At 35.1% G+C, this 18,722-nt stretch overlaps 2 protein-coding genes across 3 annotated transcripts in view; one reads left to right on the top strand and one right to left on the bottom strand.

The window, feature by feature from the left end:
• Positions 1–2,152, top strand: part of LOC106661563 (laccase-5) — an 84,984-nt gene extending 82,832 nt beyond the window's left edge. Inside the window, exons 9-11 of the mRNA XM_014385058.2 lie at positions 228–443; positions 505–735; positions 795–2,152. Coding sequence (XP_014240544.1) covers positions 228–443; positions 505–735; positions 795–943 — 596 coding nt within the window. The 3' untranslated portion in view covers positions 944–2,152. The remainder of the gene's footprint in view (positions 1–227; positions 444–504; positions 736–794) is intronic.
• Positions 2,153–5,888: 3,736 nt separating this feature from the next.
• Positions 5,889–18,722, bottom strand: part of LOC106661573 (laccase-2-like) — a 76,089-nt gene continuing 63,255 nt past the window's right edge. For both annotated transcript variants that reach the window (XM_014385083.2, XM_014385084.2), the window contains exons 3-11: positions 14,696–14,816; positions 12,275–12,485; positions 11,443–11,627; positions 11,200–11,383; positions 10,965–11,140; positions 9,625–9,793; positions 9,365–9,568; positions 9,086–9,307; positions 5,889–6,433 (exon numbers count right to left, since the gene is read on the bottom strand). In XM_014385083.2, coding sequence (XP_014240569.1) covers positions 6,282–6,433; positions 9,086–9,307; positions 9,365–9,568; positions 9,625–9,793; positions 10,965–11,140; positions 11,200–11,383; positions 11,443–11,627; positions 12,275–12,485; positions 14,696–14,816 — 1,624 coding nt within the window. In that variant the 3' untranslated portion in view covers positions 5,889–6,281. The remainder of the gene's footprint in view (positions 6,434–9,085; positions 9,308–9,364; positions 9,569–9,624; positions 9,794–10,964; positions 11,141–11,199; positions 11,384–11,442; positions 11,628–12,274; positions 12,486–14,695; positions 14,817–18,722) is intronic.

Genomic DNA, 18,722 nt, shown 5'->3' with positions numbered 1-18,722 from the left:
ATTTATCACCCCGCAGACTCCATGAAGAAATATCACAACTGGAAAAGAGTTAGGGAAAAAAAGAGAATGGACAATTATTATTTTCCTGGCTGAGATGATATATATGAATCCGTATCTTTCTTTCCAAACAACTCTAAATTGTTATTAGGTTTTTGAATCAATCATGATCTTGATCTTAACGTTGCGTTTGTGCAAACAACCTTGCTTAACTTTGCGTCTTTTTTTAGTCGCTCCTGGAGGCGGTGATCACGTTATCAGTTTGGTCGATGAAATCTCTTTCGTATTTCCACCCGCACCGCCAGTTTCTCAGATCGACGACATCAACCCGGAACAGTTCTGTAACGGAGACAACAAGCCAGCCAATTGTGGAAGAAACTGCATGTGCACCCATAAAGTCGACATACCCCTCAACGCGGTCGTAGAAGTCGTCCTTGTCGACGAAGGTAATTTAAGAAAATAACGATAATCAAAACACGTCGCTATGATATCCTGTTACTATTTCAGTACAACAGCCTAATTTGAGTCACCCGTTCCATTTGCACGGTTACTCCTTCAACGTCATCGGTATGGGAAGGTCTCCCGACAAAAACGTGAAGAAAATCAACTTGAAACACGCCCTCGACTTGGACAGGAGAGGTCTCCTCCATAGGCAGTTCAACCTCCCACCTTCAAAGGACACAATCGCCGTGCCCAATAACGGATATGTCGTTTTTAGATTCAGAGCCGATAACCCAGGTATTTCAAGGCGTTTTTTTATTGTAAATATTCACTGTATATAATTGTAAATTTTTCAGGTTACTGGCTGTTCCACTGTCACTTCTTGTTCCACATTGTTATTGGAATGAACTTAATTCTTCACGTGGGTACGCAAGCGGATCTGCCACCTATTCCACCCAATTTCCCTCGATGCGGAGATTTCCTACCACCTGTAACTCTTCACTGATAATAGTTTGCTCTTCTTCAATCAACAAATCGTTTCAAATTCTCGCAATTTATGAACACCGCGAACCACATTTAAATTTAAATAATTTTATATCAGGCTCTATTTTGAACTTTCTTGCGAAATAGTACTTTATAGATGAAAAGAATGAGATTATTCTTTTATTGTAGTTTTTTAGGCGAAATGAAATCGTGTTTGAACTACGTTTGTGTTATTGTTCATAATAATGCGAAAGCACCGTCACTAGGGTGTAAAATTGTTTATACTGTGGTGTACATTTTATTGTGGCGTTTTTAGATTAGAACTATCCATTTACAGATTCATTTTCCCCTCCTTTTCGAATCAGATCTGGTCCCTTGTGCTTTAAGCAATATGTTGCCATAACAAAATGATGCAACAATTTTCTCATAACGCTCCATCATCATATAACTTGGTTTTCCACAGATCATCACGTTTTTTGTTCAATTTGATTGATTTATTAAAACGGGAATTGTTATCAATGCAACTGGACTTAATGTTTAGTTGTAATGCTCATAAAAGCTTGCCAAATTATTTACCCTTTTCTTAATTTAATTACTTATTTATTTTTTAATTAAGCAAGATTGCATGCAGGCTGGTTGTAAAACAGTATTAAAGAAATTTGAAATCTAGTTGTCAATTTATTTAATAAATTGATATTTTTTTATATAACGTAATTTTAACTTAAGGGAACTTTATAACTATGTTTTTTTATGCATTGAACAATAATTATAATTATAATTTAAAAGATGAAATAAGGGAAATGTTTTTTTATATTTACTATATATTACAAAATAATATATTTTTTACAAGGCAAATATATTAACCCTCAAAACAACTTTGGTATTTAGTAATATTTTATTAAAATTATCTGCACATTTCCAGTTACCAAAATAATAAGTTCTTCTACCAAAAAATGTATATTTCTTTTTTTTAATTATTATATTTTTTATACTTTTTATATATATATACGAACGTTATCAAAATCTTTCAAGAAATGACGCTGAGGAGCTTAGACTTGATTTTTCGTCACCAAAAATCAAGTGTCTGCTCCTGTAAATTTTTAAAATCCTCAAAAAGTCAATTTTTCTTTAAAATAGAAAAATTGATTTTTAAGAGATGTTTAGGAAAGTGTGTGCGGTATACATACAGTACGTATTTTGTATATAATTGTTTTATATAATAATAATGTATCTAAAAAAATATAGTGTTTCAATGTAAATCATCCTTGTGTTTAATATCACATCCCTTGTCCAAAATGAACCATGTATTCTTGCATATTTATTTTTAGCTTTATGAAGTGTGATAAAAAAAAAACCAATCAAATATAACACACGAGAAAAATTAAAATTACAGGATAAAAGTAGTCCATTTAGTCAATTTTTGTATTTTTTGTGACTCAGTCCTCAAAATTGTTTTATAAAAAATTTAACTTTTTTAACACTAATATTTTATGTGAGATTTCTTCATAAACCTGCAGGTAAATGAGCCTGTATGTTGGTCATTTCCCATCATTTTTGGTCTGTAAGACTGTTTTAATTTTACTTGTAGGTCTGTCATATGCTTTAAAATGGGACAAATGCACAAGAAAGTGAACCGACCAATTGCTCATTACCTCAGGCCCAGTACAGATTGTGGCGAAAAACCGAAATATGCCTGACAGACCAAAATAGTAAGGGTACGCAGATGAAAATAGTCATAAAAAAGCCGAATTTCAAATAATATTTGGTCTTAGCATTTTTTGTCAGCTTATTTTTTCATTTTTTATTTTTCATCTTGGAATCTGTTCTTTGAATTTTTCAAACTGAATCTTTCAGCTCAATCTGGTGTAATATTTGGTATATGTAGTATTCTTGTAAGTCTAGTTCAATCTCTTAAAAAATTAACTAGGTTTTATTAAATCTTTTTGGATAGATTATTTTATGTGCAAGCTGTTAATTTTTAAGCTATTGGCAAAAATAAATCAACCAAAATTGGCAAAAAATCAATCAATCAAAAACACAGACAAACAACAAGGTTTGTCAGTCAAATATGATCGATCTCTAACACATGTTACTGATAATGAAAATGTTGAAAGCCTACTAGCTCAAATTAAATCAAGTTAGAGACTATCTGGAAACAGGTTGCTTTTTCCAAATTTGGGTAAAGGTGAAGATGAAAAAATTAAAAATTAATTTCAATTCCTAATAAATCACGATATACTAAGACCGCCTAAATCACATTTTAGTACAATCAAGAAAAACGGACAATGGCCCGCATGTGGTCCTCAATGCTCACACAATGCCAGTGCTCAGGGCTGAAGATCTTAGTGAAATCCTAGAGCTTAAATATATTTTTTCTAAAATAGATATACACGGAGCAGTTATACTTGCCATTTGGCCTGTACGAATTTAACTGTACGCCTTTTGGCTTACAAAATGCTCCTAGCACTTTTCAAAGATTTATTCATAATGTCTTATCTGCACTATTGTTTCGTCTATATAGTTGATAAAATAATAGCATCCAAAACTGCCGAGGAACCCAACAAACATCTGAAAGCTGTCTTTGAAAGACTGAATTCATACGGACTTTGAATCAATATCAGCAAATCTGTTTTTGGAGTGGAAGAGATTTTTTTTTTTTATTCCCATCCACCTCCCCGCCGTACCTGAGGGAGACCCCATACCGGCGGCCTCGGCCACTAGACTGACTTATTTTCTTGTATGGGGGAAAATGGAAGCTTAACGCCTTCCTTATGCCTCGCTCTAAACGAGGGGCACGAGGAAGGTTAGGGGTATATATATTTTTCCTCTCTGTACTACTTAAATTGACCTAATCTAATAGGTCTCCCCCTTGCTGGTTACTCCTTTTCACACAGTAATATCATACAATCATTACATAAAATTTCAAAATTAAAATTATAAAAACTATATAAAGTTACAAAACAATATAAATATACTAATTTAATCAATAAAGAACAATCACAGTTTTAGGTACTATATAACAATGTTAATTTATTTTTAAAGAAGTAACCAGCCCGGAATTATCTGTACTAAGGTTACACACTTAAATATATCACAGTTTAATCACAGGTGGTTTAGAAAGTTTTTTTTTCAGGTACTTGGTTTACTACCAGCTAGGATGCTCTGTGTGAGCTGTTTGAACACATGATACGTTTGCTCGCTTTTCACAAGTTCCTTCAATTCTGGAGGCCATATATTCTGAAAACTGTTTCGCAAGTCCTGACGAATTTGTACAAAGCTTGGGCAGAAGAATAGGAGTGGAAGAGATGCTTTTCCTAGGTTTTCTCATATCTCGTGATGCCATCCGTCCAGATCTTGATCGCGTCAAGTTGACTGTAAATATCAAAAGACGAAAGGTACCCAAATTTTTTCACGGTGGAACTAAAAGGGAAGATGACTAATATTTCCATAGATAGGCCTAAACCTGCATACGTGTTAGCCGACCCTGAGAATCCACATATTGACCTAGCTGCACCGACAAAACACCATGTGACGAAGAACCTCCATCATTATCAAGAAGTACAAGATCAGGACGCCAAGTTCGCTTTCCTGGACGCTATACCCTGTTCTTAAGCTGACCTGGCCGCTGAGAGGGGAATGGAGTGGGGTAACACTGCTTCAAGAGCACGTGGCGAGAGGGCTTGCTAATTTGCGCTCGAGAAGAGCGCGTTTTGTCTTTGTAGTTTAAAAAAAAATAGTTGTACAAATTAGTAGTGCGTTGCGCAAATCGCCTAACCCCCTACAGAATGTCACCTGAGATACCATAAATCATGGGGCGTACCTTTTTCCCGAGCGTCTCCATGACATTACACCCATCTGAAGATTTGAGGCCAATTTTCACCTCATCTGTAAAGGAAATTCTTCCCCAATCTTACAATGCACAATTCACATGTTTACGTGCGAATTGAAGCCTGGCTATTTTCTGAGCTGTGGTAACGACCACGAGCTAGATGTCGGGCCCTGAGTCTTTTTTCATTGAGCCTTCTCTTACAGTCCTGGAAGAAATCGAAACACTTCGAACTTGTCTTATCAAATTTTTTATCTCATTTCCCGTATTGCTGCGGTCCGTGCAGCCTTTAGGTTGACAGACAAAGCTATCCTCTCTCTCGTCTGTACACCTAGGTCGGCCCTGTCCTGGCCTTCTAGAGGGTAGCCCTATTTCTCTGAAATATATTTCAATAATATATAATAAAAAATAGAATATAAAATATATTTCAGTTTCACTCTTGAAACGGCTACTTTTTCTATTGCAAAACATAATACTTATCAAATATTACGATTTGTCAAAACTGCTCGCCGCAATTTTTCAAAAAGGTGAATGCAAAAAAGATCTATTATAAAAAAGAAGACAAGATCTTTGAATACAAAAATATTGTTTATTATTTGTACAATATCACAACTTTATTTTCTAAATTTGTATATAAATAAAAGCGCAGACATTCTTTCACAATAGTAATTTTTTTCACTGTGGTGCATCAGCATTTATAATGATTCAATCATATTTAGTGCCAAAATAAAAAGACCTTACTTATCTATTTTGACACTTGGCACTACCAATATTTCCCTGATACAATGCTTGTAAATTAACTACGTACTAGCTTTATGCCTAAATATTGCGATTATCACATTAAGATGTTACATAAGATTATTAGAATAATTGTGTCATAATTTTAAAAAATAAATACAATATTAACAACTTTTTGTGTGAATATAGACCTTTCAGTCAAATTGTCAATAAAAAGAATTGTTTTGTTTATAAATTTACCTTTCCTATTAGCAAGCATTTTCTACTGATTTATTTTTTTATTATTAATATTTTCAATAGAAACTACTAATTATATACTCATTATCATTTATTTAGTTCTAAATCTTAATAAATTTAGATCTAAATAATTATAATGAGCCAATCAACAATATCAATCAATTTCATAATTTAATGATTAAAGGGAACAAAATTTTTATGTAACAAATAAGTTGTTTTCTTACTTATAGTAATTAATTAGTTGGTATTAATTGTTGTTCTTTACTATTTATATACCTATTTAAATAGTCTTATTTATCAAAACAACTTACAAGAAAAAAATAACTTTATGAGCATAATTTAATAATTGTTACTTTATACATTTCGCCACTGCTCATAACCGTTGGCACAAAGCGACTGATTCGTATAAAAACAACATTACAAATAATAAGAAACGTTTATACAAAAAACTTGCTTAGAGGTACTTAAAATGAAACAATTATATTTACAAATAGGAGCTTTACAATATTTACACCAAACGTAAATTAACATAATGAACCAAAATAGAATAAATTTGAGATCAAATGAGGAAGAATTGCGGACCGACCCAACTGCCGCACTTCGGAAAGTTGTCAGGGACTGATGGAAGATTGTAGTTTTCGCCAACTTTGAGCACAACATCGAGGCCACTTGCCCACTGAGAGGCACTCTGATCATGCAAAAGCCAATAGCCTGAAAATTATTAAAAATTATATTACTTTTAAAACATTACATTTAAAACTGCAAATACTCTTAGATTTGGCATAAAGGAAAAACTACAGTTTGTAAAAGGCCATGTTTCATCCTTATCAATCTTTGTAAAAATGGGGCATTTACTTTTTACTTCAGTAGGGAATCACAGACATAGATGCAGTCCAATGCATTCTTCTGTGTAAACTTGGGAGAAACCCATATTGCTTCAACAAAAATATTTAGCTTCTCTCAAATGCATTGGAGTCAATTGCAGTCAGTTGCAATTCTTGTATGACATTTGTTAATTGACTCTGTGACGTGCTTGTCTTTGAGTATTGGTTATTTGTGGCAAAACTTAGATTTGTCATTATCAATGGATGAAGGTTGTCAGAACCCTTGCGCTTTCAAAATCAAAATTTCTGCTTCTGAACAGAACTAACCACATGCAGCCGTTCCCCTAAAGTGACATCATCATACACATTACAAATTTTCCGATCAGGCTGAGCAGTGGTTTTTTTCTTTATTTTTTTCTTTATTTTTTTTATTTCTTACTCTTTAATACAAATCCATTAAAAGATAAAAATGAACTATTTTCCTCTCTTTTAATTTGCCAAACACCTTGTAAAAATGTAACATCTCAAACGAAATTTATAAATAAAAATAACTTTTCAGAGGTGTAAACAATAGTAACTTAATAAACATTGCTCCAAAACGCAGCAGGGATAAAATCGAATGAATATAAACTGCTGTGGACCTATTTTGCAACCCGATATTTGCATTACAGGCATATTTCCCTTCATTTAATTTCTTATATAGGGCCAATTGTAGAATTCATGTTTTCTTTAATTTCAAATACTTCAACTAAATTAAATACATAAAAATGGCTTATTTTGAGTCACTTTCTTCATCTCAGTGCCTGGGAGGCAATACCACTATCCAGAATATTCCTATCTTTCTTTTATCATAATTTTTATTTTGATTCTTACAAACAGAAGGTTAAGATGTATTAACTATCATCACCTCATCGGTTGTTACATTATACAGCCAAAACTCTGTGGAATATAAATGTGTAAAATATAAAGAAATTTCCAACCCTGTGTTATTAAAATTACTATTTGAAGCTTGTAATTTAAAAATCAGCAGGAGTTTTTCTGGTTGAATGATATATATATTATGCAGGGTGAGCGACCTAGACCTGAGGGGTTAAATTCCTGGGTAGACTCGTACCCCATCCCTAAAAGATCCGGTACTTGGTCGGCTCACGAGTCCTGCATAAACCTCTTGGACCTGTTCACAAACCCCAAGATTTTGGACCATTTAATCTCGGGGAGTGAATTCGTGATGTCCTCTCCTTCAAAGATTTCAAATCTAGACCTAGCATATCTATCACACTCTGCGAGGTAGTGCCTTGACGTTTCTTCTTTTATTTCACAAAAACGGCAAAAGGGATCTGGTAGGATACCCATTACAAAGAGGTGTCTTCTCAGTGGGAACCGGCCCGTCAGAATACCTATCAGCCTCCTAATTCTCTTCCTTGAGATAGAGCATAGCCATTTCGATTCTGATGGTTTGATTGCCTTAACAAACTCTTTCGATTGGCTGTGTCCAGGCGATAAATTCCACTCCCTAAGGAATTTTTTCATGCCCAAGTTATTAATACTCTCTTTCACTTTCGCTGTGCTCATAGAGTGAGTTAATACCGGTTGTGGTTCAACAGAACCTTCTTTGGCTAGGCCATCCGCCTTTTCATTGCCATGGTGTCCTTTATGTGCTGGTATCCAAATAAGGGTTACCTTGTTATCAAACCTGAACGAGATCCTGTTGATAAGATCTATAGTTTCCTCCACCAGTTGTGAGGTTGACAAATCTTTTTGTAATGACCTAAGGCTAGCCTGTCTGTCAGAAAAAATTCTAATATCTTTTCCCTTAATTTTATTTTCCATAAGTGTTCCACAACACATATTAATGGCCCAATGGCCCAGATTTCTGCCTGAAAAATGGAGGTGTTATTGCCAAGAGGGGAGGATATGCTGATTCCTAATTTAAGTATGTAGATTCCTGCACCGCTCCCTCTACCTTTGATAAGTGATCCATCTGTATAGCAGTCTATGTTACAATGGTCATCATCCAAACTGTAATTATAATCACAAGGGGTGACAACCTGAAAGTGCTTTTTCCCCGAAGGGGTTTTAATCTTTTATCACTAATGCTTAATAATTTACCGTTAACCTTACTCAATAGTTGTGAGATTTTCGAGTGACCTATGTTATTGCACTTATGATTCCAGCTGCCCTCGCTAATTAATCTGTAGCAGCTGATTAGTGCTCTGACCTTAACCTCAATGTGAAGAGGTGTGATATTGGTTATGATTTCAAGTGCTAGGGTGGGTGTAGTTGAGAATGCTCCTGTCAACATCAAACAACCTAGTCTTTGATATGACCTTAATTTATTACTATTCCTTATTTTCTAGACCTTTCCACCCACCATACTAAAGCTGCAGAAAAAAAATCTAGGTATGGTTGAATGATAGATCTACATTGATTTTTTCAATTGACTTTCTTGAAACAGAATATCATATTTGCATTGTGAAATGTAATACCTTTAAAACCTTCATTTACCTTTAAAAATTTTTAGTGATTTATTCATTTATACCTGGGTTATTTGCAATAAATCGAAGCGCAACAGCTCCATTTCTAGGCACTGCTACTGTGTCTTTCACAATGGGGTTGAGAAGATTCCTCTTCATCAGCAAGCCTTTTTCATCCAGGTGTTTAAGAACTTCAACGTTCTGTTCTTTCACGTTATCTGTGACTCCAACAACATGAAAATGGTGTCCATGAAGGTGGAAAACATGATCAGCTTGCGTCACCTTATCTGTAACATGCGGAAATTTAATAACACTTATAAACTGTAAACAATTGACATCATTACCCTGATTAATGAGAATAATTTCAACTTTCGCTTTGAGAGGGATGTGTATCGTGTGTACACATTCGCAAACTTGTTCGTTCATACATCTGTCAGGGAGTCTGTCCTTCCGGCAGATTTCATGGTATGTGGTGTCATCATACTGGCTGACCAATGGGGAAGAAGGAAACATGAACGTTATGTTGTCCATTCTGGGTATCGCTTCACCTAAAATACAATGAGAAAATGAGAAAAATTCATCATGATAATATGCACAGACGTACTTTTTCCAGCCCCGGCAGCTATCGCAAGATAGTCAAAAGGCAAGTACAGAGTCACATCCATTTTTTCTTTGGCCAACTCGCTTGGCATCTTGTCAAAAGAATGAATCTTTTGAATGCACATCACATTCGAATCCTTTGCACACTTCTTGTTAAATACTGTGCTCACAAGCTGAAAACAAGGTTCAGACAATAAAACAATATTATATCCTTAAAATATAATAAATTGATTTGTTCTATTTAAACATGGTCTGCAGGTTGGTGAAGATATGTTAAACTGATCGACATTTGATTAATTTACTGGGTTCGTGTACTTTCACAGGTTTAGAACACTCAAACATGTTTCAGCTTCATACCATCTGTTCGGTTGAATTAGATGAATTCCTGATTGAAGATGGCAAGCTGAAACATTTTGAGTGAAATCTAAACTTGCAAGAGAGTAATCAGACCCAGTCTGCTAGCAATTCCAACCTTCATAATTTACAACAAAGTACTTGCAGGCATCAGGAATTGGCATTCTGGGGTCAGCCAAAGAGTTAGGGCTCCAGAGGGTATCAACAGCTAGGTCATTTCAGGCCCAAATCAATTTCTAGATTCAAACCGATCACACTCTCCTCTAAAATTCTTTCCTACTTACAAATCATTTACTCAAAAGTGGTTCGTTCAATCAGATCCAGTAGAGAATCAAATGTCCATCAGTTTAACAATTTATTAAAAGTTGAGCTTAAATTAATTAGTTTTTAGTTGAGATAAAAAAGTCAGTGTCACAAGCAGGATTCGAACCCACGATCTTCGGCTAGATACGCTACTGCTCTACCACTTGAGATATCTTCCCATCTCAGTTTAGAGATGGTTAGGCATACTTACAAATGGGCTTTTTTTCCAAAACACCGGCATCCTGAGGGTTTATATGACCTCTGCTGTTGCGAACCCTCGTAAAAAATAAATAAATAAACCATCTCAACCCCACCTTTTGAATTTTCCCTCCTTTTTGCCATTTTTCAAATGTCGTGTAATCTATTTGATTCTCGGTGACAAATGAAATGAGAATCAAATAGATTACACAACATTTGAAAAATGGCAAAAAAGGAGGGAAAATTCAAAAGGTGGGGTTGAGATGGGAAGTTAGTGGCTGAGTGGATCAAGGCCACGAAAGTTCAGGTGGTAGAGCAGCGACGTATCTAGCCGAAGGTTGCGGGTTCGAAACCCGCTTGTGACACTGACTTTTTTATCTCAACTAAAAACCTCAATTAATTGAAAGATATTAATTGGTCAAGCGGACCACAAAAACTAGTGAATGGAGTTGAGCTTAAAGTTCATTTTAAAACACATTTCAGCATTACCGAAGTCTGCACTGTTCCGGTCATCGGTTCGATGCTTTCCGATTCCATCATTTCATCAACAGTCGTGTTGTAGATGAACTTGGCCACTCCGATTGATTTTGTACAGTTAGAGCGCACCTCCAATTTGTACTCGCCTCCTTCCTTAGACGCGTCCATTATAAAATCGAATCTCTCCCCTGAAGTAGAGCTCATTTTAAAAATATTTCCCAATTAAATACTATTGAAAATAACCCACCTTGGGTGATTTCAATTGATTTTGTGTAGATGGGAACGATAGGATTTCCATCAAGGCTTATAATTAAAAGTTGGTGTTCTTTGAGTGATACAAAGAATGGACAGGCATTTCCATCTCCAGCATGAGCGACCCTTATTCGGTATTTCAACCCTTTGTTCACTTTAAGAATTGGTACTAAAGCATCCTAAACAAATATAAAATATTATTATTGTTTTAAACAAAATTTGAAATAAAACTGCTAACATTGTTGCTTGCAATTCCGTTAACAAGTATATGTGCGCCTTCGGATTGCCGTACTGAACTCTTCCACTGGTTAAGAATTATCATATGACTTTTGTCATCTATGTCATACAGTCGTCTGTGTTCATTTGTCCTATCTGCTTTCCGGACGACCAATGCACCAAATATTCCATCTAGGATTTCATTACCTGTTACATACCCAAAAAAATTAATTTACATGTTAGAAAGTTACCAGCACAATAACGTGTATCTACAAGCCATTAAAAAATAAATAATAAGTGATATTTCAATTTTAATTCTTTCTTATAGCAAGTATGGGATAAATTAACTTTGTGGTTAAACATTTTAGGCGGGTAATTTACAAGGGTGTGAACCCTCAGGACGGACAGAATGAACTACTCCCATGTGGATACTTAATCATCTCTCATCACCTCACAATTTTACAGTATTAGCTTTCAATTAATTACTTAATTATTTGTACTCTAAAGGCTTACATTTATTGGCCAAAGTTATGCCAACTATTAAAGATAGCTAAAGTTCATATATATTTTCAAACTCTGTCTATTTTAATTAATTTTCATGATGTTTTGACCAGTTATGATTGCTCTTCATGGATAGTAAGAGCATTTTTTAATTTAAAATTATCCAAATCTAGGAGTTTTAAATAATATTTTTGAATTTTCATAAAAATTATTTAACATTTTTATTTTAAATATTATAGTCATAGGCTTCCCCTTCAAAATGGCATTTCTTTTGCAAATAAACATTTAATTGTTTAATTTGTACGCAGTATAATTGAATCAGTACTATAAATTACAAAAGCTTTTCCACTAACCAGTGTGCGACTGCCACAAATGTGTGCCGGCTTCTGAAGCCCTGAATTTATACTGGAAGGTCGTATAACTGGAAATGGGGCATTGTGTGATCATGGGTACCCCGTCCATATAAGGGCTCTCAAACTGTTTTTGACCCCTCCAGTGAATAGCGACACCCTGTCCGGGAAGACGGTTGACGACATCAACAAGTATGATGTCATTCTGGCAGACCTGTAAAACAAAGATGTTCAAAATTGAAAGGAAATTGAAGTATCTGTTGTTGAACTTTTGCTGTAAGAATATAATAATTGAAACAACAGAGGTAGGGGTCCCAGACTCAAAAACAGTTTTGTTATTTCCTTTCAAATGTATTACATATTGCATAATTTTTTAAAATCTACATGCTCTGCTTAAATAAGTAAACATCAAAATTTTGTTCAAAACATTAAATAATTATGAGCAAAAATGCTGGTGACAAAATGAAATATAAGACAAACAAATCGATGCTGTCTAACATTATTTTCCAGAAATTTATACGTTAAGTTCTTGAAACAAACAGTTTTAACAAATTTACACCAATTTCAAAAATTTGACCAAAGGTTTCAGCAAATAGTATACTTTTTCTAATGCATTATAGCACCTTTCCAGGCACTTCACCCACGTGCACATCCTACCAGTCGAAGCATGCAAAACACCGGAGGACCAACACTTCTGGCGTGTTTTTCCTAAGATGGGGTCTTCAATCATTGTACTTAAGCAGGAATTATTTTTCACTTCTATTTTTGGGTATGAATTTCCCAATTAATTTCTTTTATTTCAATTAAAATTGTCTGGAAAACTGTTTTAAGTTGTAAATAGTCTTTTATGGGGAAATTAAATTTCATTTAAAACACAAGATTTCTTTTATTTGTTTATTCTCCTTTTTTTGTGCTTTAATGCTTTGAACTTCTGAGTTCAATATAACTGTGTGGGAATTGATTGAGTCCTGATTATTTTCACATAAGCAAGTTTCTGTAACCTGGGAGTGTGCATGGGTTGGGGTGGGTTAGATTTGATTAAGTTAGGATAGGCAGGGGTTGGGGATGGTTAGGGTTTGAGTTAGGATTAAGGTTCGTTTAAGAATGGGTTAAGTTAGTTTAGGTTAATGTTAGGTTTAGTTAGGGTAGGGTTAGTTTGGGGTTAGGAATAAGTAAAGAAAGGAGGGGTTAAGTTTAGGAACGTATAAATTTAGGTAGGGTTAAAGTTAAGGACTGGTTAGAATTAGGATAAGAGTTAGGGTTAGAGACAGGTTTCATAGCCACACTTTTTCTGTGAAGCCGAGAAAATGGTCGAGTGCAAGTTTCATTCTTTTTTTATTTTTATTGTTAAAATTTAGAAATAATTATTGTATTTTTCAGAAATTTTAGGCAACGAGGCAGCAGACATACTAGCAAAAAATAGAACAACATAAAAGCTCAAATTATAATCGGCATAAAATATAGCCAAATTAAAAAATTGAAATTGTGGATAACTAAAGATTACAAGTACTGGGAACGTGTGCGACAGCCCAATGGAGAAAGAGGAAATCCTTCTCAACAGAAAGGAACTACAAAGTATAACAGGTAAATTTAAGGAACATGTTCTAATAAAATACACTGATAGTCAATGACGACCATGTCTAGAGATAGAGACAACAGAACAATTCATCCTATGCAACTGCTCTATAATAGCTATGAAAAGGCTATGGTGCCTGGAAAAGTCTGTCCTGCGCAAATAGACCTAGATACACTACCTCTGTGAAGAACTCTATTCTTTATTAAAGAAATGAAAACCACCAAGAAACCCGTTAGCAGAAATCGGTTACTATGCAAGTTTTTTCCCGAAGGTATTTCAACTACGAGGTTGTATGAATCCTCGGGGTTGGAAAAAAAATTGTAAGTACGTCGGGTCCGAATGCAGGGCTGCTCGGTTTGTACCCAGGAGCTTTTTTACTTTTCAGTGATGAGCGTTGTGTCCTTTATTGTTGTGGCCACTGACGCCCCTTTATAAAAGTTTAAAGGCTAAATACGAGAGAGTGAGGTGCGAGTTTCCTTCATTTTAATTAATTAAGGTTTTTAGTTGAGATAAAAAAGTCAGTGTCACGAGCGGGATTCGAACCCACGACTTAGATACGCCGCCGGTAATCTACCACTTGAACTATCGTGACATCGTTCCACTCGGACTCTAACCTCCCATCTCAACCCCACCTTTTGAATTTTCCCTCCTTTTTGTTTTTTTTACAATACGTAATAAAAGTACACAAGTAGAAATGTATGAATACAAATATGTATACGAAAAACTGGAATACAGTTTTCTCATTGACTATCCACCCCACATCAAAGTCAGAATTTTAAACGGATTATTATATGTAAATAGCATAATTTCAACAAGGTTTCTGATTACAAGAAAAATAGTTGGCTTACCTGAATTGAGGGACCCGGAAGCTGTTTGTTCGCCGTCAGTATCCGCTTTGAATTTCCTTCGGCGACCATGCATCCGAAACGAAAGCAGTGGGATATGTTAGCAGGGCAGTCGCCGCACAAACTGCAAAACAAATAAAAAATATTTATTTTTTAAAAGAAAAAAGTGTTTGTCGTTACGGAAAATTGCATAATTCTGTTGACATAGGGAATAGGGCTTAAGAAAGTTTACCGACGGGCTCGCGTCCGATTTGAATTTTACAACCCCGTGTTAAAAAGTCGGGTAATATTTGCATTCCCGCTCGGGGTGGTTTTTCCGCCGATGCTAAGCGCAATTGCTTTGCCCTCACCGTAAATTTAGCGATTTTTTTTGTGATTTCTTTTTCTTTATTTAATACCTGCAATCGTCATTGAAAGATTTAAAAAATAATAAAATATCTGTATGAGAAATATCGCATTTTAATTAAACAATTTTTTTCCATGAAGCTCTCAAAATTTGGAGAGGACATTTGTAAGGAAAATCCAAACGGAAAACCCTGCACGCTATTTATCATTTACCTCCACTTAATTCTCTTCACTCTAAAAGAATTTCTACACAATGAACCGTAGAATATAAAATATTTTTTACATTTGTTTTTATTAAATGGCTGTCAAAGCATAGAAATGCTAGAAAGAAAGTCGATTGTTAAGTGAACAGAAGAATGGCAGGCCATAAGAAATCTCAATAAAGCCTTCAGAGCGGCCCATCTCCAGAGGAGAAAGTATTTCGGTATACGCAATACGACCGTGAAAGAAATAATGCCGACACAGGACGGAAAAACATATCATTAAATACAAAAAGGTTCTCCCAAAATATTATTTTTTCGTTATAACCACGAGTATATTGCAATATTTTGAAGAATTAATGCAAGAATTGAAAGGCTTTTTATTGTTTGATTCGCCTAGAAAAGAAAAACCTTGGGTCTCTTTTTCAGCCATTTTTCTTGACACATCGAAAGTAGTAAGTACTAAACCAAGTACTAAACGAGGTAATCCCCATTTGATTTTTCTTCTGCTCACGTAGGGTCGTTTTCCTAACACGTATTGCCTTTGAAACGGTTGTGCTTTATTAATAGGAAATTGAGCTTGTTCACAAATCATGTGCATTCAATGTTACCTGATAGAGGAAGAGTGTGAATGGGGTACTTCCTACTTACACTGAGGTGAATAGGCATACTTTACAACAAATGTAGAAATATTTTTTTTATATCATTTATTCAAGGAAGAATGATTACTTAAGAATAAAATCCTCTGATTTTTCTTTTAAATTTATATTAAATATACGCTGCCCATCAAAAAATAACTGACCACCTGGTTTTTGCACGAAAAAATGGCCAAATTTGAAGATGCGTATTTTCTCAGCCTTTTAAGTCACAGACCTGCGCTAGGTCTCCTTTTTAGAAATTTTTACGCTGAACAAGATGGCTTTTTAAATATTTTCCTAGCTTCAGTCATTCATCAGTAAATTTAAAAATTCGGGAACATGTTAATTTTTGCACTTTTTACAAAAACTTCAAATTGAGCTGTGGAGCCAGGAAATTGTCCTCAGAGCGGCGCCCTATAGCAATTAAATCCGGGAAATTTTAATAAGCTTTCTCCCGGACACATTCTGCACCATTTCCAATAAAGTCTCAACTGACTACAAAGGAGAGGAAGAACACAGGAGAGCATCAGATACAATGATATGGTACACAGATGGCTCCAAAACAAACGAAGGTTCCGGATCAGGCGTTTTCTGCACAAGCCCAAAATATGAGCACTCAAACTCATTAGGGAAGTATACTTCGGTCTTTCAAGCGGAAATACATGCCATCTATGCTTGTGCCCTGGAAAATCTTAGAAGAGGTTACACTGACAAAAACATCCTCATAAGATCAGACAGCCAAGCAGCCATTAAAGCATTAGCAAGTAAAAGAATTACATAAAAACTAGTCAGTGAATGCATCCAAAATCTCCAAAACCTGAGAAAACACAACAACCTAATGATATCTTGGGTGCCAGGGCACAGGGGAATTTTGGGTAACGAGGAAGCAGACAGCCTGGCCAGAGGAGGATCTGCAGAACCATACATAGGCCCTGAACTTGGGATAACAAAAACAAATATAGAATCCTCCATCGCAGAATAGGATCCAAAGAAAACAAAAGGAGAAGGGGATAAACTCTAGCAGTGCTAGACATAGTAAACTTATGGTGAAACAACCCTCACCAAGACTGGCAAAATCACTGCTGTAATTGGAAAGGACTAAACTAACTGGTCAACATGGGTATATACAACGATGATCCCATTTACAGATTATGTAATGAGGAGGAAGAAACAGCCACTCATATCATCTTCGAATGCAAAGCAACAGCTTAATGGAGATTTAACCTAACGGAAAAAACAGGGAATCAAATTGCAGCAGCGACAGTCAATGACCTGATACTTCTAAGGAGAAGGATCGAGTCTATTGCACTGAACTATGGAACTAAGAAGGTACAATAAGCCAGAAGGCTGCATTGCCTGGGGAGCGCACACCCCACTTCCTACTATCCTTTTTTACCATACCAATACTTTGGTATAAGCTTTCAATTGGTTACCTTCCATTTACCCGATTTCTCAACAGTTTTCGACTTTTTCGCGATTTTTGGGCAAAAAACGTGGTTCTTTTTACTTGCTCTTGGAAAAACCGATCACCCTCCCGATTTTGAAGAATGCATAAATTTTGAACCGTCATGTTTTCGCAAATTGTACTCTCCAACTTTTGTTCCGAGGACTTCAAAAAAGTGAACGTGGAGTGACAATTCTTATATTTTTTCTACTTTGACCTTTTGGGATAAGGAATGCTTCTGCTGTCGACAACCGCTTGTTTACCTCATCGCGGAAATTCAACTTTTCCTTCCCATTTCACAGGTGTTGTGGCAGTATTGGCTTCGAATAACGTATTGAAAGAAAGGTCGATGTATGGGAAAATCGGGAAAACACTGAAGCTAGAAAAACATTTAAAAAGCCATTTTGTTCAGCGTAAAATTTTCTAAAAAATGAGACCTAGGTGCAGGACTGTAACTTACGAGGCTGAGAAAATATGTATTTCCAAAGTTGACCATCTTTTGTTGGACAGTGTATAATCCATACGTATGAGTGAGTGTGTTTTATACAAGCTTATAATAAATACATACATTTATAGTGGAAGTAATTCGTACATCTATCTTTTTTATATATTTTGCCGTTAATAGCTTTTTTTAAATAGATGGGTAGTATTTGATTATCTGTTTGTTTTGTGTCTCTGTATGTACTTGGGTTTGTATATGAGTGCGCGTTTATTTGTTAGTATGTCAGTTAATGTATATGTACAGGGTGTTCCGTGAACAGAGGTCAATACATCAGCAGATCCTACATGCAAATTGTACTGAAAAGTCTCTACTGTACAAAATCTGATTCTTAATATTATATTCGATATATTTTCACTTTTCAGCTTAGTTCGACCTTTCCCAAATATATCCCGTTAAGTCCAACGTATCTCACAAAATATCGATGAAAAGCGCATTAAACCCCCTATGAGATTGATTTGTTTTTTTTTTATTGTGACTTTTAGCAAAGAAAATACAAAATTACTTCGAATATAAACTTTTACGAATTTTTAAAGTTTTTGCCTAAAAAGTTTAAGTAAGATTTTCTTGATCTTCAAATGTCTGTTTTGGTGCTTATAGAAAAGTCTACTAATGAGCTGTAAACACAAATTTCCCAAAGGCCCATTAGCACCAATGTCAAATTAACGTTTAATCGGTGAAAATTTGATTATTTGGTTACAAATGGTTTAATTAAGATTTGCGAGTTATATTACTAAAAAATACAAGGTGAAAAAAAGCCTCTTTGGTACAAAACTGAAAACAAAAAATTCAAAAATTTAATTAAATGGTCGCCTTCTTGAAGAACGTAAGCTGGACCTGACAGATTTTGAACAGTTTTTTTTTCGTTTTACATTGGTGATAACTGATCTGTGAGGAATTAAGT

Source organism: Cimex lectularius, unplaced genomic scaffold (genome assembly GCF_000648675.2).
Source record: "Cimex lectularius strain Harlan isolate CLEC.00 unplaced genomic scaffold, Clec_2.1 scaffold255, whole genome shotgun sequence".
In the NCBI taxonomy this organism is placed as follows: Eukaryota; Metazoa; Arthropoda; class Insecta; order Hemiptera; family Cimicidae; genus Cimex; species Cimex lectularius.
The sequence above is the reverse complement of the archived record's forward strand: the minus strand, read 5'-3'. Positions and strand labels throughout refer to the sequence as shown.